This window comes from Oncorhynchus kisutch, unplaced genomic scaffold, assembly GCF_002021735.2.
Source record: "Oncorhynchus kisutch isolate 150728-3 unplaced genomic scaffold, Okis_V2 Okis02a-Okis13b_hom, whole genome shotgun sequence".
In the NCBI taxonomy this organism is placed as follows: domain Eukaryota; kingdom Metazoa; phylum Chordata; class Actinopteri; order Salmoniformes; family Salmonidae; genus Oncorhynchus; species Oncorhynchus kisutch.
Window position 1 is genome coordinate 4,893,816 of NW_022261979.1, and position 25,856 is coordinate 4,919,671.

A 25,856-nucleotide genomic window follows, 5' to 3' on the forward strand; every position below is an offset into this window, starting at 1 on the left:
TGGGACGCGGAACCGGTGTTCTGCGCTAGGCCTAAACACAGAGACTCATTTAGCTCATGAGGCCTTGATTCCATCAACCAACCATTAGGATTCCATCAACCAACCATTAGGATTCCATTAACCAACCATTAGGATTCCATCAACCAACCATTAGGATTCCATTAACCAACCATTAGAATACCATCAACCAACCATTAGGATTCCATCAACCAATCATTAGGATTCCATCAACCAACCAACCATTAGGATTCCATCAACCAACCATTAGAATACCATCAACCAACCATTAGGATTCCATTAACCAACCATTAGGATTCCATCAACCAACCATTAGGATTCGATCAACCAACCATTAGAATACCATGAACCAACCATTAGGATTCCATCAACCAACCATTAGGATTCCATCAACCAACCATTAGAATACCATCAACCAACCATTAGGATTCCATCAACCAACCATTAGAACACCATCAACCAACCATTAGGATTCCATCAACCAACCATTAGAATACCATCAACCAACCATTAGGATTCCATCAACCAACCATTAGGATTCCATCAACCAACCATTAGGATTCCATCAACCAACCATTAGAATACCATCAACCAACCATTAGGATTCCATCAACCAACCATTAGAATACCATCAACCAACCATTAGGATTCCATCAACCAACCATTAGAATACCATCAACCAACCATTAGGATTCCATCAACCAACCATTAGGATTCCATCAACCAACCATTAGGATTCCATCAACCAACCATTAGGATTCCATCAACCAACCATTAGGATTCCATCAACCAACCATTAGGATTCCATTAACCAACCATTAGGATTCCATCAACCAACCATTAGGATTCCATCAACCAACCATTAGGATTCCATTAACCAACCATTAGGATACCATCAACCAACCATTAGGATCCATTAACCAACCATTAGGATTCCATCAACCAACCATTAGGATTACATTAACCAACCATTAGGAGTCCATCAACCAACCATTAGGATTCCATCAACCAACCATTAGGATTCCATCAACCAACCATTAGGAGACCATCAACCAACCATTAGGAGTCCATCAACCAACCATTAGGATTCCATCAACCAACCATTAGGATTCCATTTGATTTCAACTAAAACATCAACATATATTGGTTTATAGTTGAGTGAGTTAAGAACCCACCAATAGTAACACATGTTTAAATGATTTTTTTTAATTTTAAGGTAACTGTCCAATAAAAATCCTATTCTGTCAACTCATACCCAGGTCACATCGTTGACTCGTCTTATACTTGTAGTTGTGGACAAGAGAAAAAGCCTCCGGTAAAAGCCCACCTCAAAAGGTCAAATCATTTAAAGAGTGTTTGTGTTTTCTTAAGAAAGTTAGTGAACGACAACAGACAGTCCAATATGTAGATCACTCTGCTAGAACTAGGTCACTGGGTTTTAGTGTGTCAGTTCCCAGCCCCAGGGCACTGTGACTCACTCACTCACTCACTCTCTCTCTCTCTCTCTCTCTCTCTCTCTCTCTCTCTCTCTCTCTTCCCATACCACTGACCTCTCTCTCTCTCTCTCTCTCTCTCTCTCTCTTCCCATACCACTGACCTCTCTCTCTCTCCTCTCTCTCTCTCTCTCTCTCTCTTCCCATACCACTGACCTCTCTCTCTCTCTCTCTCTCTCTCTCTCTCTCTCTCTCTCCTCTCTCTCCTCTCTCTCTCTCTCTCCTCTCTCTCTCTCTCTCCCTCTCCCTCTCCCTCCTCTTGTTATGTTCCCATAGCACTGACTTCCCTACAGGACCTGGACCAGAGATCTGACAGAGATCTGATGAAGGGCCTCATAGACTGAAACATCACAATTGTTCAATCTTTTCAAACTAATATTTAATCAAATTACACTTGTTTTATATATGGAGAGAGTTGCACCTCACATTCATTTGCAGTAGTTCGGGACACATTTTTTGTGACTTCTTTAATGTAGGTCTTTAATTCTGTCCTAATAAAGCATATGGAATGTATCTGGTCTGACTGAGCTGATTGAGGGACCTGAATATCAACCAGCCTGTCAGAGAGAGGAGGTCATTGGGTCTCTCTAGTGTATTGTCTTGTATTGTGTTTCCAGCAGTGTGCCTGTTTCTAGCCTGAGGCTACAGACTAAAGTCTGTCTGTCTAGGACAGGGATGGGCAACTCTGATGGGGGTGGGAACCACAACATATCTGATCATCATGAGGGGACACAGTTGCTCACAGTTTGCCATGGGGTGTAGAGAAATGTTGCTGTTTTAAAGCTAGTTTGCTGCTCTGGCTCCAACAGTGCCTAGCAGTACAAAACATGACCCTCATGTTGATGTCTGTGATCCTGGTAAAAAAAGAGTTGTGCACTCATTTTAAGACTCATGTGTTGAGGAAGTAGCTGCTGATAGACAGGGGAGAGTGTCTGCCTCTCTCCCTCTCTCTCTCTCTCTCCCTCTCTCTCTCTCTCTCTCTCTCTCCCCTTTCCCTCTCCCTGCCTACCTCTCTCTCTCTCTCTCTCTCTCTCTCTCTCTCTCTCTCTCTCTCCCTGCCTCTCTCTCCTCTCTCTCTCTCTCCCTCTCCCTGCCTGCCTCTCTCTCTCTCTCTCCTCTCTCTATCTCTCTCCCTCTCCCTGCCTGCCTCTCTCTCTCTCTCTCTCTCTCTCTCCTGCCTGCCTCTCTCTCTCTCTCTCTCCCTCTCCCTGCCTGACTCTCTCTCTCTCTCCCTCTCCCTGCCTCTCTCTCTCTCCCTCTCCCTGTCTGCCTCTCTCTCTCTCTCTCTCTCTCTCTCTCTCTCTCTCTCTCTCCCTGCCTGCCTCTCTCTCTCTCTCTCACTCTCTCTCTCCCTCTCCCTGCCTGCCCCTCTCTCTCTCTCTCTCCCTCTCCCTGCCAGCCTCTCTCTCTCTCTCTCCCTCTCCCTGCCTGCCTCTCTCTCTCTCTCTCCCTGCCTCTCTCTCTCTCTCTCCCTGCCTGCCTCTCTCTCTCTCCCCCTCCGCCTGCCTGCCTGCCTGCCTGCCTGTCTGTCTGTCTGTCTGTCTGTCTGTCTGTCTGTCTGTCTGTCTGTCTGTCTGTCTGTCTGTCTGTCTGTCTGTCTGTCTGTCTGTCTGTCTGTCTGTCTGTCTGTCTGTCTGTCACCATGACTCACGTGTCTGAGGAAGCAGCTGCTGATGGACAGGGGAGAGTGGGCGGAGGCCTCCAGCTCTTTCAGGAAGTACTGGCAGTGGAAGTTACACAGTTTCTCCATGTTGCCAAAGATAATGCTGCGTTTCCCCCAGAGGTCCTGAGGCAGGTCCAGACGCTCCATCTCTGGGAAGTAGTGCTCAATGACGTAGATGAGGGAACGCACATACTCCCTCTCTGTGGAGATCATCTCAGCCATGATGTGCTGCACTTTACTGTTGAGGAGAGAAGAGACAGAGATCCTATCATTTACTGTTGAGGAGGGAAGAGACAGAGATCCTATCATTTACTGTTGAGGAGGGAAGAGACAGAGATCCTATCATTTACTGTTGAGGAGGGAAGAGACAGAGATCCTATCATTTACTGTTGAGGAGGGAAGAGACAGAGATCCTATCATTTACTGTTTTAGGAGGGAAGAGACAGAGATCCTATAATTTACTGTTGAGGAGGGAAGAGACAGAGATCCTATCATTTACTGTTGAGGAGGGAGAGACAGAGATCCTATAATTTACTGTTGAGGAGGGAAGAGACAGAGATCCTATAATTTACTGTTGAGGAAGGAAGACAGAGATCCTATCATTTACTGTTTTAGGAGGGAAGAGACAGAGATCCTATAATTTACTGTTTTAGGAGGGAAGAGAGAGATCCTATCATTTACTGTTGAGGAGGGAAGAGACAGAGATCCTATCATCTACTGTTGAGGAAGGAAGAGACAGAGATCCTATAATTTACTGTTGAGGAAGGAAGAGACAGAGATCCTATCATTTACTGTTGAGGAAGGAAGAGACAGAGATCCTATCATTTACTGTTTTAGGAGGGAAGAGACAGAGATCCTATCATTTACTGTTGAGGAAGGAAGAGACAGAGATCCTATCATTTACTGTTTTAGGAAGGAAGAGACAAAGATCCTATCATTCAATGAATGAAAGTTTTTCTGACCAAAATGGCAGATTTTTCATTCATGTTGCTAGGAAGGAATAGGGCCCTGGTCTAAAGTAGTGCACTATATAGGGAATAGGGCCATGGTCTAAAGTAGTGCACTATATAGGGAATAGGGTGCCATTTGGGACACAGACAATATTATTTTGTTAATTCAGCTGACAGTGTGTCCATTAGCCTGGCAGGTAGGGCCAGTAACCGAAAGGTTGCTGGACTGAATCCCTGAACTGACAAGGTAAAAATCTGTAGTTTTGCCCCTGAGCAAGGCAGTTAACCCACTGTTCCCCGGGCGCCGAAGGCGTGGACGTTGATTAAGTCAGCCCCCACCTGCACCTCTCTGATTCAGAGGGGTTGGGTTAAATGAGGAAGACACATTTCAGTTGAATGCATTTAGTTGTACAACTGACTAGGTATTTCCCCTTCCCCTCACCTGCTATGCTTCTTTCCATCTCCCTCTGGGTGTCTGGTGGGGGAGGACATGCTGCGGCTGCGTCCCAGCGCCGGGCTCACCACGTCAGGCCTCTGCAGCTTCTTCTCCACTGACACGTTGTTGGCCACCTCCAGCCCCTTGATGTACACCCCCGTGTAGCCATGCAGGTGGCTGGTGTCAACGTGGCCACCGTCCTGCGCCGCCGGCAGCTCATAGCTCAGCGTCTTCTTCATGATCTTCTTAAGCGGCTGTTTGCGGTGCTGGCGGTGCTGGTGGAGTGGCGTCCCAGAGGACGAATAGACAGGCTCCGAGTGGCAGGAGGCGGCCCCCATGGAGTCGATGGTGCAGTCGCTGTCCGTGTCGTCGAACAGAGAGGGGCTCTGCTGCAGCTTGAGGAGGAGGGGGTCTCCCTCTGGGGCGGGGGGGAAGGGGAAGAGGGAGGAGGAGGTGAAGGAGCAGGAAGAGGGGCTCTTGTTGTTGTTGGAGGAGAAGTGACCTGTGGAGTGAGGCTTGGTTTCTTCCTCAAACTCCAGCGACGACACTATGATCCTTGACCCTAGAGTGGGCAACTCAGGTAAAACAAGATCCCCTCCAGCAGCCCCGTGCTGCTCTGTGTGAGTGCAGCCCCCCTGTCTGTCTGCATTCTCTGAAGGGTCTTTGGTTAGATTTCTGGCTGCAGAGTTAGAGGCTGCAGAGTTAGAGGCTGCAGAGTTAGAGGCTGCAGAGTCAGAGGCTGCAGAGTCAGAGGCTGCAGAGTCAGAGGCTGCAGAGTTAGAGGCTGCAGAGTTAGAGGCTGCAGAGTCAGAGGCTGCAGAGTCAGAGGCTGCAGAGTTAGAGGCTGCAGAGTCAGAAGCTGCAGTAACTGCTGCTGTGGCCTGGGCCAGGGTTTTCTCCAGCTGGTTCTTGGTCTGTTGACACTTGGTCCACAGGACGTTCCACTGATGGGTCTGCCGGGGGCTGGCCAGAGGGAGAGAGACAAGGTCAGTGGAAAAAACGGGTGTAGTGTGAAGTTGCCCCAAGACACTCATCTGGGGTAAGTTTTTCATTTCCCCTACTAATGATGAAGGTTAGGATTGGGGGAGGGGAAGCTGATCCTAGTACTTTGGGGAAACTGTACCCCGAAGTGAAAAAAGCCCCTAAATGACTTATTTATTATTTGAAATAAAAACAACAAACAAATAATACTTAGTAGCAATAATAATAATATGGCAACTACAGTCTAATAATAATATGGCAACTACAGTCTAATAATACTATGGCAACTACAGTCTAATAATAATATGGCAACTACAGTCTAATAATAATATGGCAACTACAGTCTAATAATAATATGGCAACTACAGTCTAATAATAATATGGCAACTACAGTCTAATAATAATATGGCAACTACAGTCTAATAATAATATGGCAACTACAGTCTAATAATAATATGGCAACTACAGTCTAATAATAATATGGCAACTACAGTCTAATAATAATATGGCAACTACAGTCTAATAATACTATGGCAACTACAGTCTAATAATAATATGGCGACTACAGTCTAATAATAATATGGCAACTACAGTCTAATAATAATATGGCAACTACAGTCTAATAATAATATGGCAACTACAGTCTAATAATAATATGGCAACTACAGTCTAATAATAATATGGCAACTACAGTCTAATAATAATAACTATGACATAATAATAATAATAACTATGACATAATAATAATATGGTAACTACTGTTTAATAATAATTACTATGACATAATAGCTCATAAAATGCAGTCCTTGTCAATCTTCCGCAATAGGCGACTGCCTGATCCTGCCTAATGAGCGGGCCGGCCGTGGTTCAAGAAGTTTTGATTTGTGTCCTTCTATGAAAACACATTGTTTTCTATTCCTAAAATAGCAATGGCAAGTGGAATCCAAAAAAAGACAAAAAGTCGGCCAATATGATGCAGAAAACTTAACTGAAGTTTTCACAAAGAAATTAACAAAATTATAGCTATACTATTAGGATTTAGGACCTTATTTGGATCTGCATTAGCTGTTGCTGAAGCTATCCTACTCTTTCCTTTCCTAACCTACCCTATGCTACTTTTTACTATCCTACCCCATCCTACCCTACCCTACCCCATGTTACCCTACCCTACCCTACCCTATCCTACCCCAACCTACTCTTTCCTTTCATATCCTACCCCATCCTACCCTACCCCACCCTAACCTACCCCATCCTACCCTACCCTACCCTATCCTACCCCAACCTACTCTTTCCTTTCATATCCTACCCCACCCTAACCTACCCCATCCTACCCTACCCCACCCTATCCTTCCCAGCCTATCTTACAGCAGGTGGTATACCTGTCCAAGGACAGGACCATATCATTGAGGGAGCTGAAGTTGTCCAGGGAGAACGTGGAGGCCTCCATCTGATAGTCCTGGAGGATCTCAAGTACTGCAGGAGGGAGGCTCACACCACTGCTCTCCAGGTTCAGCTGCCGGAAGTAGTCCTGGCAGTGCTCCATCCACTGGTTAGCCTGCAGGACAGGACGGATAGTACGTAGAAATAGAATTAGAACAGACACTGAGTGGACAAAACATTAGGAACACCTGCTCTTTCAATGACACAGACTGACCAGGTGAATCCAGGTGAAATCTATGATTCCTTATTTATGTCACTTTGTTAAATCCACTTCAATCAGTGGAGATGAAGGGGAGGAGACCTGGTTAAAGTATGATTTTTAATTGTCTCAATTGAGACAATTGAGACATGGATTGTGTTCCATTCAGAGCGTGAATGGGGCGAGACAACATATTTATAAGTGCCTTTGAATGGGATGTGGTAGTAGGTGTCAGGCCCCCCGGTTTACGTCATGAACTGTAACACCGCTGGGGTTTTCAGGCTCAGCAGTTCCTGTGTGTATCAAGGAGAGTCCACCAACCAAAGGACATCCAGCCAACTTGCCACAACTGTGGGAAGCATTGGAGTCAACATGGGCCAGCATCCCTGTGGAACGCTTTCAACTCCTTGTAGAGTCAACATGGGCCAGCATCCCTGTGGAACGCTTTCAACTCCTTGTAGAGTCAACATGGGCCAGCATCCCTGTGGAACGCTTTCAACTCCTTGTAGAGTCAACATGGGCCAGCATCCCTGTGGAACGCTTTCAACTCCTTGTAGAGTCAACATGGGCCAGCATCCCTGTGGAACGCTTTCAACTCCTTGTAGAGTCAACATGGGCCAGCATCCCTGTGGAACGCTTTCAACTCCTTGTAGAGTCAACATGGGCCAGCATCCCTGTGGAACGCTTTCAACTCCTTGTAGAGTCAACATGGGCCAGCATCCCTGTGGAACGCTTTCAACTCCTTGTAGAGTCCATGTCCCGACAAATTGAGGCTGTTCTGAGGGCAAAAGGGGGGATGCAACTCAATATTAGGAAGGTGTTCTTAATGTTTTGTACACTCAGTGTTTATGATTGATATAATGTATAAAATCTGTATCTATTGTATCTATCAATAGGTCAAGGTTCAAACACAGCAGCATAGTAAGGAGGATCAACCCTTACAGTATTCTGTGTCATAAGTGGCTCCCTATTCCCTATTGGACCAGGATTCATAGCGCCATTTGGGATGCAGCCCAAGACATCAAATCAAATTCATTTATATTGCCCTTCGTACATCAGCTGATATCTCAAAGTGCTGTACAGAAACCCAGCCTAAAACCCCAAACAGCAAGCAATGCAGGTGTAGAAGCACGGTGGCTAGGAAAAACTCCCTAGAAAGGCCAAAACCTAGGAAGAAACCTAGAGAGGAACCAGGCTATGTGGGGTGGCCAGTCAAGACACCTCATCACATCCTTTTTCCTCAATCTCTCTTGCTTGATAAATAAATGAAGAATGGGAAATGATCCTGGATCTGTCTTTACCGAGCCGTAGAACTCGTAGAGGTTGGTGAGGATGTCTAGCTGGTTCTTCCTCCTCTCCACTCTGCCCAGGATGGATCCCAGGTGCTGTTTGAAGTCCAGCAAGGCCGAGCTGGGGAGAGACTCCCCTGACTGCCTGACCAGCAGTAAACCCTGCTTCTGCTGTACGTGGACAGAGAGGAGAGGATCATGGGAAATGGAGTTTATAAGAGTCTTAGGAGCCGTTTTCAAAGCAAAAAACAACAAGTCAGGAAGAAATGTACCATGTTTAAACTTACAACTGACTCCTCAAAGAACTGTTCCAAACTCTGCCTCATGTCTTTGACTGCAGCCAGAGAGAGAGGAAGACAGTCCAGGGCTGTGAGGTGCTTCTCTCCTTCCACACTGAACCATACTTTGATCTGGAGGGAGAGACAGAAGCAGATGGGATGTAAGGCTTTGGTATAATACGCTAACATCCAATACTTTAGAATCAGGGCCACTGTAGCTCACATTATCAGATTACTAGCAGCTTATTAGACATTAGTAGATCCAGTTAGAAAGGACTTCAACGTACTGTATGTAAGCACAATCACAACGACAGAATGAAATTCCCAAAGACAAGCCATCAGTCTGACTGAAGTGAAATCACAACGACAGAATGAAATGTCCAAAGACAAGCCATCAGTCTGACTGAAGTGAAATCACAACGACAGAATGAAATGCCCAAAGACAAGCCATCAGACTGACTTAAGTGAAATCACAACGACAGAATGAAATGTCCAACGACAAGCCATCAGTCTGACTGAAGTGAAAATCCCACCTGCTCTGTCTGTTCCTCAAACCTGCGGACCTCCAGCAGACTCTCCAGCTGTTTCAGGGACTTGTTGGAGAGGATCACCAGTTTATGGACCTCCTCATCCACCTGGTTATAAAGGACATTCACCATGTCCACTGCATCCCTGGATGGACAGCAAGGACAACAGTAGGTTGGCAACGAATGGTGGTGATGGGTAATAGATTTATCATCAGTGACCATAACTATATATGTTTGTGTTGAGCGTTACGCACCACTGTCTGAATGCTTCATAAAGGAGTTATGCATTATCTCTACAGAGGTTTAATACGGCCAACATTCTGATCTTTGGATAGAACTCCGATGTGTCTCAAATGGCACACTCTTCCCTATATAGTGCACTACATTTGGCACACTCTTCCCTATATAGTGCACTACATTTAGCACACTCTTCCCTATATAGTGCACTACATTTGGCACACTCTTCCCTATATAGTGCACTACATCTGATCCAATAGTAAGTTCTGGTTATGCAGACCCTCTCCCAGCAGTACCTGTAGTTGTCATTCTCACAGGCCTCGTCCTTCCTGATCCGGGCCAGGACTGTTCCTCCCTCCAGCCTCAGTCTGTTCAGACGGGTGTCCTCCAACACACACTTCATCAGAGACCTCTGCTGCTCCAGCACCTCAGATACCTCCTGAACCAGACACACACACACACACACACACACACACACACACACACACACACACACACACACACACACACACACACACACACACACTTCATCAGAGACCTCTGCTGCTCCAGCACCTCAGATACCTCCTGAACCAGACACACACACCACGGTGTTACACACACACACCACGGTGTTACACACACCACGATGTTCCACACACACCACGGTGTTACACACACACACCATGGTGTTACACACACACACACCACGGTGTTACACACACACCACGGTGTGACACACACACACCACGGTGTTACACACACACACACACACACACCACGGTGTTACACACACACCATGGTGTTACACACACACCACGGTGTTACACACACACACACACACCACGGTGTTACACACACACCATGGTGTTACACACACACCACGGTGTTACACACACACCACGGTGTTACACACACACACCACGGTGTTACACACACACACACCACGGTGTTACACACACACCATGGTGTTACACACACACCACGGTGTAACACACACACACGTCTGTCCAACTGAAAACATACTGAAAACACCCACAACATCCATCACATAGACAGACACATCTAATGAGATCAGGGTTTAGGTCCAACATCCATCACACAGACAGACACATCTAATGAGATCAGGGTTTAGGTCCAACATCCATCACACAGCCAGACACATCTAATGAGATCAGGGTTTAGATCCAACATCCATCACACAGACAGACACATCTAATGAGATCAGGGTTTAGGTCCAACATCCATCACACAGACAGACACATCTAATGAGATCAGGGTTTAGATCCAACATCCATCACACAGACAGACACATCTAATGAGATCAGGGTTTAGGTCCAATGTTGAGTTAAGTGATTATCTCTGGAATTCCTCCATAGTTTCTACAGTAGAGTTCAACACATGTCTCTTCCTATTGAAACCACATGACACGTGGATAAAAGGATGTGATTGGTTAGTTGTCTTGATGACACCTGCAACTTAGTGATGTATATTACAGATCAGATCATTCTGTCTCTCATGATGATTTTTCTTAGTTATATTTCTTTACTTACATCATCAAGGTTACCTGTCATTTTGTATTATATAGTAGATGGTAGTTTTTGCTTTGGTGGAAGTTATATCTGATATCTGTAGCAAGGTGTGATGTGAGAGCTTTAGTTATGGCCAGGAACTGCTGCCATGTATCCCACTCCCCTGAGGCACCCTCGGAGAGTGGGGTCACGGCTAGGGATCAGCCACTATTGACGACGACCCAGGAGCAATTAGGGTTAAGTGCCTTGTTCAAGGGCAGATAGCTTTCACCTAGTCGGCACAGGGATTCAAACTAGCAACCTGTCACTTACTGGCCCAACACTCTAACCACTAGACCACACACACACACACACACACACACACACACACACACACACACACACACACACACACACACACACACACACACACACACACACACACACACACACACACACACACACACACACACACACACACACAAACACACACACACCTTGGTGCTGTCCAGGTTGCTGGTGCTGCTCAACGTAGAGATAGAAGATTGGAGGGAGGAGAGAGCCACGCTGCAACTGCTGGCAAACGGCTCAATTTTCTAACAGAAGGGATGAAGAGAGAGAGAGAGAGAGAGAGAGCGAGAGAAAACGAGAGTGAGAGAGAGAGAATGAGAGAGAGTGCGAGAGCGAGAGAGAGAGAGAGAGAGAGAGAGGGAATGAGAGAGAGACTGAGAGAGAATGAGAGAGCGAGAGAGAATGAGAGAGCGAGAGAGAATGAGAGAGAGCGAGAGAGAGAGAGAGGGAATGAGAGAGAGAGTGAGAGAGAATGAGAGAGAGAGAGCGAGAGAGAACGAGAGAGAGCGAGAAAGCGAGAGAGAGTGAGAGAGAATGAGAGTGTGAGAGAGAATGAGAGAGAGTGAGAGAGAGAGTGAGAGAGAGAGCGAGAGGGAATGAGAGAGAGAGAGAATGAGAGAGAGAGCAAGAGAGAGAGAGCAGAGAGAGCGAGAGAGAGAGAATGAGAGAGTGAGAGAGTGTGAGAAAGAGAGCGAGAAAGAGAGAGAGAGCGAGAGAATAAGAGAGAGAGAGAATGAGAGAGCGGGAGAGAACGAGAGAGAACGAGAGAGAGCGAGAGAGAACGAGAGAGAGTGAGAAAGCGAGAAAGAGCGAGAGAGAGTGAGAGGGAATGAGAGAGAGAGAATGAGAGAGAGAGCAAGAGAGAGAAAGAGAGAGAATGAGAGAGTGAGAGAGAGAGAGAGTGTGAGAGAGAGTGTGAGAGAGAGAGTGAGAGTGTGAGAGAGAGAGAATGAGAAAGAGAGCGAGAAAGAGAGAGAGAGAATGAGAGAGAGAATGAGAGAGAGAGAGAATGAGAGAGAGAGAGAGAGAGAGAGAGAGAGAGAGAGAGAGAGAGAGAGAGAGTGAGAGAGAGAGTGTGAGAGAGAGAGAATGAGAAAGAGAGAGCGAAAGAGAGCAAAAGAGAGCGAGAGAGAGAGAGAGAGAATGAGAGAGGGCAGAGAGAGCGAAAGAGAGCAAAAGAGAGCGAGAGAGAGAGAGAGAGAGAGATGTTACAGACAGTGTTGAGATCAGAGAATACCAGACCATTTAAGTGATAATGCCCTTGAAGCCGGTGATTGGAGGATATATTGGCGTGGGTGGTGTTAGTGTTAGTCTGTCTCGTCCCGACTATGGGACAGCTGGAGATCGAATTTGAATATTGAAATAATGTTGCAAATGTCAGAGAGACAGACAGACAGAAAGGTTTATATAAATCTCTGTTGTTGAAAACTAAATATTAGTCTAAAAGAAATGGTAGATAATGTCTAGATGCTTTTTATAGTGGAGATCAAGTTTATAAATGACCTGGCTGGGTAGATGAGACAGTGGATTGATCAGTCAGATGGAACAGAGTAAATAGGCATTTTAACCGGCTGGAATGCGGTTTTAACCAATCAGCATCCAGGATTAGACCCACCCTTTGTATAAAGTGCACTACTTTTGACCAGAGACCTGTGGGCCCTGGTCAAACGCAGTGCACTACATAGCTAATAGGGTGCCATTTGAGCAAACTGTAACCGTGGTGATGTGATTCCTACCTGTCTGAAGGCGACCCAGTGATCGTGGTCGTAGGGGAATGTTCCGTCCAGGTCTCTAGTGAGCTGACTGGAGTCTATGTGCTTCAACAGAGCCTTCAGGGACGTCAGGAGCTCCGTCTGGATGGGGACAGAGGGACACAAGCTCACTGTAACTCCCCATGAGGGTGGGGCCTGTGAGTAGCAGGGTTGGAGTCAATTCCAGTCGACTCAGGAAGTTAACTGAAATATCAATATCAATTATCTTCAATGCTTTTCCAATAAGGAAACTAAAGCTCTCACATCACACCTTGCTACAGATATCAGATATAACTTCCACCAAAGCAAAAACAACCAACCAACAATGATCTGATCTGTAATATACATCACTAAGTTGCAGGTGTCATCAAGACAACTAACCAATCACATCCTTTTATCCACGTGTCATGTAGTTTCAATAGGAAGAGACATTGTGTTGAACTCTACTGTAGAAACCTATGGAGGAATTCCAGAGATAATCACTTAACTCAACGTTGGACCTAAACCCTGATCTCATTAGATGTGTCTGGCTGTGTGATGGATGTTGTGGGTGTTTTCAGTATGTTTTCAGTGGGACAGACTATGTGTGTGTGTGTGTGGTAGGTAGGTAGGTAGGTAGGTAGGCTGGTGATGAAGAGATGATTACATTTTCCACAGTCAGACATGCAGCTTCACGCAAACCTACATAGCACAGATACCCCAGCTCTCAACAACACACCATGACCTGACACGCTACACGCTAAACACACACACACACACACACACACACACACACACACGTACTGCCTCACTCAGACTCATACTCAGGTCAAGGACGTGACATTGACAGGCTGCTAGCGACGACTCAACACAATAGCCTCGGTGTATCTGAATAGACTAGGAGGCGCCTGTGATAATGCTGAATCCTTCCTGATGTTACATTGTGTTGTTAGGATTCTGGTTGCCGTGGGAATGTAAGAAATACTCCCAAGATATGTGATTTGAAGTCTTGAATTAGACAAGAACGCTCAATGCGAATATCACAGCAAATGGGTCATTATTTAATACTTTACCTGCACAGTAGTAATGTCTCTTTCAGGCTTGATAGTTGTCTCCTTGTCCGCAAGTAGCAGGACGGAGTAAAGTGCATTTGGTAATAAAACCTGGGGGAAAAGCAACACAAATTGACATGTACAGTATTGGGAGGGGGGCGCTACATGAACTAAAACACCACAATATATCATCATTATAAAATCATAACTCTTCATGTGCCTGTTGTGTGCAGGCTGGATGCTGGCGTATCCATCCGCGTGTGTACTGTATGTGTACATGTGTGTATTTGTGTGTGTGTGTGTGCGCCCTTACAAAAAAAAATCACATTTAAAAAAATCCTGTGAAAAAAACTAGTGGTTTTCAGAACACACGTGTGAACAAATCACGTGAAAAAATGTGTTTGAACTACTTTTCACCACTTCCAACTACACCCAGGGACCGAGCAGGACTGCTACAATGAATGGGACAAAACCTGCAGCTGGTGACAAGGCCAAGAAAGCAAAAGGCCAGGGTAACATAAGGAGAGGCCAGGGTAACATAAGGAGAGGCCAGGGTAACATAAGGAGAGGCCAGGGTAACATAAGGAGAGGCCAGGGTAACATAAGGAGAGGCCAGGGTAACATAAGGAGAGGCCAGGGTAACATAAGGAGAGGCCAGGTTAACATAAGGAGAGGCCAGGATAACATAAGGAGAGGCCAGGGTAACATAAGGAGAGGCCAGGGTAACATAAGGAGAGGCCAGGGTAACATAAGGAGAGGCCAGGGTAACATAAGGAGAGGCCAGGGTAACATAAGGAGAGGCCAGGGTAACATAAGGAGAGGCCAGGTTAACATAAGGAGAGGCCAGGATAACATAAGGAGAGGCCAGGGTAACATAAGGAGAGGCCAGGGTAACATAAGGAGAGGCCAGGGTAACATAAGGAGAGGCCAGGGTAACATAAGGAGAGGCCAGGGTAACATAAGGAGAAGCCAGGTGAGGCCAGGATAACATAAGGAGAGGCCAGGGTAACATAAGGAGAGGCCAGGGTAACATAAGGAGAGGCCAGGATAACATAAGGAGAGGCCAGGGGTAACATAAGGAGAGGCCAGGGTAAACATAAGGAGAGGCCAGGGTAACATAAGGAGAGGCCAGGGTAACATAAGGAGAGGCCAGGGTAACATAAGGAGAGGCCAGGGTAACATAAGGAGAAGCCAGGTGAGGCCAGGATAACATAAGGAGAGGCCAGGGTAACATAAGGAGAGGCCAGGGTAACATAAGGAGAGGCCAGGATAACATAAGGAGAGGCCAGGGTAACATAAGGAGAGGCCAGGGTAACATAAGGAGAGGCCAGGGTAACATAAGGAGAGGCCAGGGTAACATAAGGAGAGGCCAGGGTAACATAAGGAGAGGCCAGGGTAACATAAGGAGAGGCCAGGGTAACATAAGGAGAGGCCAGGGTAACATAAGGAGAGGCCAGGTGAGGCCAGGGTAACATAAGGAGAGGCCAGGTGAGGCCAGGGTAACATAAGGAGAGGACAGGGTAACATAAGAGAGGGAACATGGCATTGAAAGAGGGAGGTGTTTTACTGAATTGCATTATCATAACAAATATTTCACTGCAAAAATGTTTGATTTAATCTACAATTAATTTGCTCTCACGTTTAAACGTCAATACCTTGGGGTTTTAGTTTTGCCATCAATACCTTGGGGATTTTGTTTTGCCATCAATACCTTGGGGATTTTGTTTTGCCATCAATACCTTGGGGTTTTAGTTTTGCCATCAATACCTTGGGGTTTTTGTTTTGCCATCAATACCTTGGGGTTTTTGTTTTGCCATCAATACCTTGGGGTTTTAGTTTTGCCATCAATACCTTGGGGTTTTAGTTTTGCCATCAATACCTTGGGGTTTTAGTTTTGCCATCAATACCTTGGGGTTTTAGTTTTGCCATCAATACCTTGGGGTTTTAGTTTTGCCATCAATACCTTGGGGTTTTAGTTTTGCCATCAATACCTTGGGGTTTTAGTTTTGCCATCAATACCTTGGGGTTTTAGTTTTGCCATCAATACCTTGGGGTTTTAGTTTTGCCATCAATACCTTGGGGTTTTAGTTTTGCCATCAATACCTTGGGGTTTTAGTTTTGCCATCAATACCTTGGGGTTTTTGTTTTGCCATCAATACCTTGGGGTTTTAGTTTTGCCATCAATACCTTGGGGTTTTAGTTTTGCCATCAATACCTTGGGGTTTTAGTTTTGCCATCAATACCTTGGGGTTTTAGTTTTGCCATCAATACCTTGGGGTTTTTGTTTTGCCATCAATACCTTGGGGTTTTAGTTTTGCCATCAATACCTTGGGGTTTTAGTTTTGCCATCAATACCTTGGGGTTTTAGTTTTGCCATCAATACCTTGGGGTTTTAGTTTTGCCATCAATACCTTGGGGTTTTAGTTTTGCCATCAATACCTTGGGGTTTTAGTTTTGCCATCAATACCTTGGGGTTTTAGTTTTGCCATCAATACCTTGGGGTTTTAGTTTTGCCATCAATACCTTGGGGTTTTAGTTTTGCCATCAATACCTTGGGGTTTTAGTTTTGCCATCAATACCTTGGGGTTTTAGTTTTGCCATCAATACCTTGGGGTTTTTGTTTTGCCATCAATACCTTGGGGTTTTAGTTTTGCCATCAATACCTTGGGGTTTTAGTTTTGCCATCAATACCTTGGGGTTTTAGTTTTGCCATCAATACCTTGGGGTTTTAGTTTTGCCATCAATACCTTGGGGTTTTAGTTTTGCCATCAATACCTTGGGGTTTTAGTTTTGCCATCAATACCTTGGGGTTTTAGTTTTGCCATCAATACCTTGGGGTTTTAGTTTTGCCATCAATACCTTGGGGTTTTAGTTTTTTATTATTATTATTATTATTTATTTACCTTTATTTAACCAGGTAGACTAGTTGAGAACACCTTTATTTAACCAGGTAGACTAGTTGAGAACACCTTTATTTAACCAGGTAGGCTAGTTGAGAACACCTTTATTTAACCAGGGAGGCTAGTTGAGAACACCTTTATTTAACCAGGTAGGCCAGTTGAGAACACCTTTATTTAACCAGGTAGGCTAGTTGAGAACACCTTTATTTAACCAGGTAGACTAGTTGAGAACACCTTTATTTAACCAGGTAGGCTAGTTGAGAACACCTTTATTTAACCAGGGAGGCTAGTTGAGAACACCTTTATTTAACCAGGTAGGCCAGTTGAGAACACCTTTATTTAACCAGGTAGACTAGTTGAGAACACCTTTATTTAACCAGGTAGGCTAGTTGAGAACACCTTTATTTAACCAGGTAGGCTAGTTGAGAACACCTTTATTTAACCAGGTAGGCTAGTTGAGAACACCTTTATTTAACCAGGTGGGCTAGTTGAGAACACCTTTATTTAACCAGGTAGGCTAGTTGAGAACACCTTTATTTAACCAGGTAGACTAGTTGAGAACACCTTTATTTAACCAGGTAGGCTAGTTGAGAACACCTTTATTTAACCAGGGAGGCTAGTTGAGAACACCTTTATTTAACCAGGTAGGCTAGTTGAGAACACCTTTATTTAACCAGGTAGGCTAGTTGAGAACACCTTTATTTAACCAGGTAGACTAGTTGAGAACACCTTTATTTAACCAGGTAGGCTAGTTGAGAACACCTTTATTTAACCAGGTAGGCTAGTTGAGAACACCTTTATTTAACCAGGTAGGCTAGTTGAGAACACCTTTATTTAACCAGGTAGGCTAGTTGAGAACACCTTTATTTAACCAGGTAGGCCAGTTGAGAACACCTTTATTTAACCAGGTAGACTAGTTGAGAACACCTTTATTTAACCAGGTAGGCTAGTTGAGAACACCTTTATTTAACCAGGTAGGCTAGTTGAGAACACCTTTATTTAACCAGGTAGGCTAGTTGAGAACACCTTTATTTAACCAGGTAGGCTAGTTGAGAACACCTTTATTTAACCAGGTAGGCAAGTTGAGAACAAGTTCTCATTTACAATTGCGACCTGGCCAAGATAAAGCAAAGCAGTTCGACAGATAAAACGACACAGTTACACATGGAGTAAAAACAAACATACAGTCAATAATGCAGTATAAACAAGTCTATATACAATGTGAGCAAATGAGGTGAGAAGGGAGGTAAAGGCAAAAAAGGCCAAGATGGCAAAGTAAATACAATATAGCAAGTAAAATACTGGAATGGTAGTTTTGCAATGGAAGAATGTGCAAAGTAGAAATAAAAAAAATAATGGGGTGCAAAGGAGCAAAATAAATAAATAAATAAAAATTAAATACAGTTGGGAAAGAGGTAGTTGTTTGGGCTAAATTATAGGTGGGCTATGTACAGGTGCAGTAATCTGTGAGCTGCTCTGACAGTTGGTGCTTAAAGCTAGTGAGGGAGATAAGTGTTTCCAGTTTCAGAGATTTTTGTAGTTCGTTCCAGTCATTGGCAGCAGAGAACTGGAAGGAGAGGCGGCCAAAGAAAGAATTGGTTTTGGGGGTGACTAGAGAGATATACCTGCTGGAGCGTGTGCTACAGGTGGGAGATGCTATGGTGACCAGCGAGCTGAGATAAGGGGGGACTTTACCTAGCAGGGTCTTGTAGATGACATGGAGCCAGTGGGTTTGGCGACGAGTATGAAGCGAGGGCCAGCCAACGAGAGCGTACAGGTCGCAATGGTGGGTAGTATATGGGGCTTTGGTGATAAAACGGATTGCACTGTGATAGACTGCATCCAATTTGTTGAGTAGGGTATTGGAGGCTATTTTGTAAATGACATCGCCAAAGTCGAGGATTGGTAGGATGGTCAGTTTTACAAGGGTATGTTTGGCAGCATGAGTGAAGGATGCTTTGTTGCGAAATAGGAAGCCAATTCTAGATTTAACTTTGGATTGGAGATGTTTGATATGGGTCTGGAAGGAGAGTTTACAATCTAACCAGACACCTAAGTATTTGTAGTTGTCCACGTATTCTAAGTCAGAGCCGTCCAGAGTAGTGATGTTGGACAGGCGGGTAGGTGCAGGTAGCGATCGGTTGAAGAGCATGCATTTAGTTTTACTTGTATTTAAGAGCAATTGGAGGCCACGGAAGGAGAGTTGTATGGCATTGAAGCTTGCCTGGAGGGTTGTTAACACAGTGTCCAGAGAAGGGCCGGAAGTATACAGAATGGTGTCGTCTGCGTAGAGGTGGATCAGGGACTCACCAGCAGCAAGAGCGACCTCATTGATGTATACAGAGAAGAGAGTCGGTCCAAGAATTGAACCCTGTGGCACCCCCATAGAGACTGCCAGAGGTCCGGACAGCAGACCCTCCGATTTGACACACTGAACTCTATCAGAGAAGTAGTTGGTGAACCAGGCGAGGCAATCATTTGAGAAACCAAGGCTGTCGAGTCTGCCGATGAGGATATGGTGATTGACAGAGTCGAAAGCCTTGGCCAGATCAATGAATACGGCTGCACAGTAATGTTTCTTATCGATGGCGGTTAAGATATCGTTTAGGACCTTGAGCGTGGCTGAGGTGCACCCATGACCAGCTCTGAAACCAGATTGCATAGCAGAGAAGGTATGGTGAGATTCGAAATGGTCGGTAATCTGTTTGTTGACTTGGCTTTCGAAGACCTTAGAAAGGCACGGTAGGATAGATATAGGTCTGTAGCAGTTTGGGTCAAGAGTGTCCCCCCCTTTGAAGAGGGGGATGACCGCAGCTGCTTTCCAATCTTTGGGAATCTCAGACGACACGAAAGAGAGGTTGAACAGGCTAGTAATAGGGGTGGCAACAATTTCGGCAGATAATTTTAGAAAGAAAGGGTCCAGATTGTCTAGCCCGGCTGATTTGTAGGGGTCCAGATTTTGCAGCTCTTTCAGAACATCAGCTGAATGGATTTGGGAGAAGGAGAAATGGGGAAGGCTTGGGCGAGTTGCTGTTGGGGGTGCAGTGCTGTTGTCCGGGGTAGGAGTAGCCAGGTGGAAAGCATGGCCAGCCGTAGAAAAATGCTTATTGAAATTCTCAATTATGGTGGATTTATCAGTGGTGACAGTGTTTCCTATCTTCAGTGCAGTGGGCAGCTGGGAGGAGGTGTTCTTATTCTCCATGGACTTTACAGTGTCCCAGAACTTTTTTGAGTTAGTGTTGCAGGAAGCAAATTTCTGCTTGAAAAAGCTAGCCTTGGCTTTTCTAACTGCCTGTGTATAATGATTTCTAGCTTCCCTGAACAGCTGCATATCACGGGGGCTGTTCGATGCTAATGCAGAACGCCATAGGATGTTTTTGTGTTGGTTAAGGGCAGTCAGGTCTGGGGAGAACCAAGGGCTATATCTGTTCCTGGTTCTAAATTTCTTGAATGGGGCATGTTTATTTAGGATGGTTAGGAAGGCATTTTTTAAAAATATCCAGGCATCCTCTACTGACGGGATGAGATCAATATCCTTCCAGGATACCCCGGCCAGGTCGATTAGAAAGGCCTGCTCGCAGAAGTGTTTCAGGGAGCGTTTTACAGTGATGAGTGGCGGTCGTTTGACCGCTGACCCATTACGGATGCAGGCAATGAGGCAGTGATCGCTGAGATCTTGGTTGAAGACAGCAGAGGTGTATTTAGAGGGGAAGTTGGTTAGGATGATATCTATGAGGGTGCCCGTGTTTAAGGTTTTGGGGAGGTACCTGGTAGGTTCATTGATAATTTGTGTGAGATTGAGGGCATCAAGTTTAGATTGTAGGATGGCTGGGGTGTTAAGCATGTTCCAGTTTAGGTCGCCTAGCAGCACGAACTCTGAAGATAGATGGGGGGCAATCAGTTCACATATGGTGTCCAGAGCACAGCTGGGGGTAGAGGGTGGTCTATAGCAGGCGGCAACGGTGAGAGACTTGTTTTTAGAGAGGTGGATTTTTAAAAGTAGAAGTTCAAATTGTTTGGGTACAGACCTGGATAGTAGGACAGAACTCTGCAGGCTATCTTTGCAGTAGATTGCAACACCGCCCCCTTTGGCAGTTCTATCTTGTCTGAAAATGTTGTAGTTTGGAATTAAAATGTCTGAGTTTTTGGTGGTCTTCCTAAGCCAGGATTCAGACACAGCTAGAACATCCGGGTTGGCAGAGTGTGCTAAAGCAGTGAATAGAACAAACTTAGGGAGGAGGCTTCTAATGTTAACATGCATGAAACCAAGGCTATTACGGTTACAGAAGTCGTCAAAAGAGAGCGCCTGGGGAATAGGAGTGGAGCTAGGCACTGCAGGGCCTGGATTCACCTCTACATCGCCAGAGGAACATAGGAGGAGTAGAATAAGGGTACGGCTAAAAGCTATGAGAATTGGTCGTCTAGAACGTCTGGAACATAGAGTAAAAGGAGGTTTCTGGGGGCGATAAAATAGCATCAAGGTATAATGTACAGACAAATGTATGGTAGGATGTGAATACAGTGGAGGTAAACCTAGGTATTGAGTGATGAAGAGAGAGATATTGTCTCTAGAAACATCGTTGAAACCAGGAGATGTCATTGCATGTGTGGGTGGTGGAACTAATAGGTTGGATAAGGTATAGTGAGCAGGACTAGAGGCTCTACAGTGAAATAAGCCAATAAACACTAACCAGAACAGAAATGGACAAGACATATTGACATTAAGGAGAGGCATGCTTAGTCGAGTGATCAAAAGGGTCCGGTGAGTGGAGAGGTTGGTTGGTGATTTAGACAGCTAGCCAGGGCATCGGTAGCAAGCTAGCATAGGATGGAGGTCTGTTGTTAGCTACCTCTTGCGTTCCGTCAGTAGATTAGTGGGGTTCCGTGTGGTAGAGGGGATTAATCCAAATCACACAACAACAACAAAAATAAAAACAATAGATATAGTTATAGAGGCCCAAGAAGAAAACATAATAATAATAATAAAAAATAAAAAAATATATATATATAAAAAAAAATGTCCGATTGTCTATTCAGATAGCAGCCGGTAAGACAGCTAACGGTTAGCAGGCCGCAGATGGGCGTTCAGGTAACGTCGCGACGGAGGAGCCAGCCGAATAACTCCTTCGGGTAGATAACGTCGGCAGTCCAGTTGTGAAGGCCCGGTGGGGCTCCGCGAAAGCAGTAAAACGGGTCCGGATAGGTGACTGCAGCCCAGGTGTGATTGATGGAACTCAGGAGTGATTGACGGAGCTTGCTAGCTCCGGAATAATTGATGTTTGCTCCGGAATCGACGAAGGCCGATAGTCACACGGATAGCAGCTAGCTAGCTGTGAGATCCGGGTATGAATGTCCAGAGAGCAGTCGAAATCCAGGGACATGGAGAGAAAAATTGGTCCGGTATGTTCCGTTCCGAGCCGCGCTGCGCCGTACAGAACTGGCGATAGATTTTCGAGCTAAAGGATAGCTGATGACCACAAACCGTGGTTAGCTGAATACTAACGATTTGCCAGTAAAGGAGCTAACTAGCTTCTGAACTAGCTTCTGGATTAGCTTCTGGCTAGTTTCAGGCTAGCTTCTTGGAGTTTCTGGCTAGCTTCTTGGAGGATTACAGATCTGAGGTAAATAATACTTTTTTATAAATATACATTGGTGAGGCGGGTTGCAGGAGAGTGTTTTGAAGATGAGTTGATGGAAAATAAAAATAAAATGTATGTGAAAAAGTTGTAAATATATATATATACAGGACACGACAAGACGAGGACAAAAGACGTCTGAACTGCTATGCCACCTTGGTTTTGCCATCAATACCTTGGGGTTTTAGTTTTGCCATCAATACCTTGGGGTTTTAGTTTTGCCATCAATACCTTGGGGTTTTTGTTTTGCCATCAATACCTTGGGGTTTTAGTTTTGCCATCAATACCTTGGGGTTTTAGTTTTGCCATCAATACCTTGGGGTTTTAGTTTTGCCATCAATACCTTGGGGTTTTAGTTTTGCCATCAATACCTTGGGGTTTTAGTTTGCCATCAATACCTTGGGGTTTTAGTTTTGCCATCAATACCTTGGGGTTTTAGTTTTGCCATCAATACCTTGGGGTTTTAGTTTTGCCATCAATACCTTGGGGTTTTAATTTTGCCATCAATACCTTGGGGTTTTAGTTTTGCCATCAATACCTTGGGGTTTTAGTTTTGCCATCAATACCTTGGGGTTTTAGTTTTGCCATCAATACCTTGGAGTTTTAGTTTTGCCATCAATACCTTGGGGTTTTAGTTTTGCCATCAATACCTTGGGGTTTTAGTTTTGCCATCAATACCTTGGGGTTTTAGTTTTGCCATCAATACCTTGGGGTTTTAGTTTTGCCATCAATACCTTGGGGTTTTAGTTTTGCCATCAATACCTTGGGGTTTTAGTTTTGCCATCAATACCTTGGGGTTTTAGTTTTGCCATCAATACCTTGGGGTTTTAGTTTTGCCATCAATACCTTGGGGTTTTTGTTTTGCCATCAATACCTTGGGGTTTTAGTTTTGCCATCAATACCTTGGGGTTTTAGTTTTGCCATCAATACCTTGGGGTTTTAGTTTTGCCATCAATACCTTGGGGTTTTAGTTTTGCCATCAATACCTTGGGGTTTTAGTTTTGCCATCAATACCTTGGGGTTTTAGTTTTGCCATCAATACCTTGGGGTTTTAGTTTTGCCATCAATACCTTGGGTTTTTAGTTTTGCCATCAATACCTTGGGTTTTTAGTTTTGCCATCAATACCTTGGGGTGTTTGGAATACTAATAATTCTGTTCTCAACTTGAGAAGTTTTGCTTCTAAAGTAACTCTAACTGAAGGACTGCACCACATAATAACACTACAACTCTAACTGAAGGACTGCACCACATAATAACACTACAACTCTAACTGAAGGACTGCACCACATAATAACACTACAATTCTAACTGAAGGACTGCACCACATAATAACACTACAACTCTAACTGAAGGACTGCACCACATAATAACACTACAACTCTAACTGAAGGACTGCACCACATAATAACACTACAACTCTATGAAAGGTGCTTAAAGCGGCCATCTTTCATTTAATCACCAACAGTGTTCTCACCGCCACAGTAAAAAGTTGAGGGATGGATCTGGAGAAATGCAACCACTCTCAAATCCATATGCTATGGATGCAAGGACTGACCACCTATGATGTCAAATAGTTGTAACCATGTTTTGAGGCTACACAGTGTTTGTTTACATTAACTTTTTTTTTACAAACATTGGAGTTTTCTTACATGTAAAACCGCAAATTTGTGCTTTTTTTTGGCAAAGGAGTATGTGCATGTCTGTGTGTGTGTTAACAGACAAGTCAGAACAGGTCTTCCCCACTAGCCCTGAAGCCCAGCCTTTCTGCATGGGAAATGTGATGGACCAAGTCACTACACAGAAATCAAAGTGCTTCTCCAGAAATCAACCTTCTCCAGAAATCAACCTTCTCCAGAAATCAACCTTCTCCAGAAATCAACTTTCTCCAGAAATCAACCTTCTCCAGAAATCAACCTTCTCCAGAAATCAACCTTCTCCAGAAATCAACTTTCTCCAGAAATCAACCTTCTCCAGAAATCAACCTTCTCCAGAAATCAACCTTCTCCAGAAATCAACTTTCTCCAGAAATCAACCTTCTCCAGAAATCAACCTTCTCCAGAAATCAACCTTCTCCAGAAATCAACTTTCTCCAGAAATCAACCTTCTCCAGAAATCAACCTTCTCCAGAAATCAACCTTCTCCAGAAATCAACCTTCTCCAGAAATCAACCTTCTCCAGAAATCAACCTTCTCCAGAAATCAACCTTCTCCAGAAATCAACCTTCTCCAGACCAAGAAAGGGACGGAAAAACAATAGTAAAGACGAAATATATGCTGTGCCAACTACAGTACTATACTATAACATTACTATAGTATTATACTATAACATTACTATAGTGCTATACTAAAACATTACTGCAGTACTATACTATAACATTACTATAGTACTATACTATAACATTACTATAGTACTATACTATACTATACTATAACATTACTATAGTACTATACTATAACGTTACTGTAGTCCTATACTATACTATACCACTACTATAGTACTATACTATAACATTACTACAGTACTATACTATACTATAACATTACTATAGTACTATACTATAACATTACTACAGTACTATACTAAACTATAACATTACTATAGTACTATACTATAACATTACTACAGTACTATACTATACTATACCATTACTATAGTACTATACTATAACATTACTATAGTACTATACTATACTATACTATACTATAACACTACTATAGTACTATACTATAACATTACTATAGTACTATACTATACTATACTATAACATTACTATATTACTATACTATAACATTACTATAGTACTATACTATAACATTACTATAGTACTATACTATAACATTACTACAGTACTATACTATACTATAACATTACTATAGTACTATACTATAACATTACTACAGTACTATACTATACTATAACATTACTATAGTACTATACTATAACATTACTATTGTACAATACTAGAGTGTAGTGACAGTAAAATAACATTCCTTAACACCATGAAAACATTGTTAAGAATCAGAGGACGTAAAGAAGCCGCCTGAGGATAGTTCATGTGGGACGTGGTTATGATGACATGTTATTTTCCGTTGAAAGCTCATACCTGGAGTTCAGGAAGAGATGATTGAGTCCCAAATAGCATGTTAATCCCTATATTATAGTGCACTAATTTTGACCAGAGCTCT

The 25,856-nt window shown here is 44.1% G+C and overlaps 1 protein-coding gene across 1 annotated transcript in view; it reads right to left on the reverse strand.

Moving 5' to 3' along the window:
- Window positions 1-25,856, reverse strand: part of LOC109882740 (pleckstrin homology domain-containing family G member 4B-like) — a 91,388-nt gene that overhangs the window by 27,229 nt on the left and 38,303 nt on the right. The window contains 10 exon segments of the mRNA XM_031811860.1: window positions 3,163-3,412; window positions 4,567-5,523; window positions 6,921-7,096; window positions 8,482-8,640; window positions 8,757-8,879; window positions 9,281-9,419; window positions 9,808-9,950; window positions 11,499-11,597; window positions 13,089-13,205; window positions 14,156-14,245. Of these exon segments, the coding sequence (XP_031667720.1) occupies window positions 3,163-3,412; window positions 4,567-5,523; window positions 6,921-7,096; window positions 8,482-8,640; window positions 8,757-8,879; window positions 9,281-9,419; window positions 9,808-9,950; window positions 11,499-11,597; window positions 13,089-13,205; window positions 14,156-14,245 (2,253 nt within the window).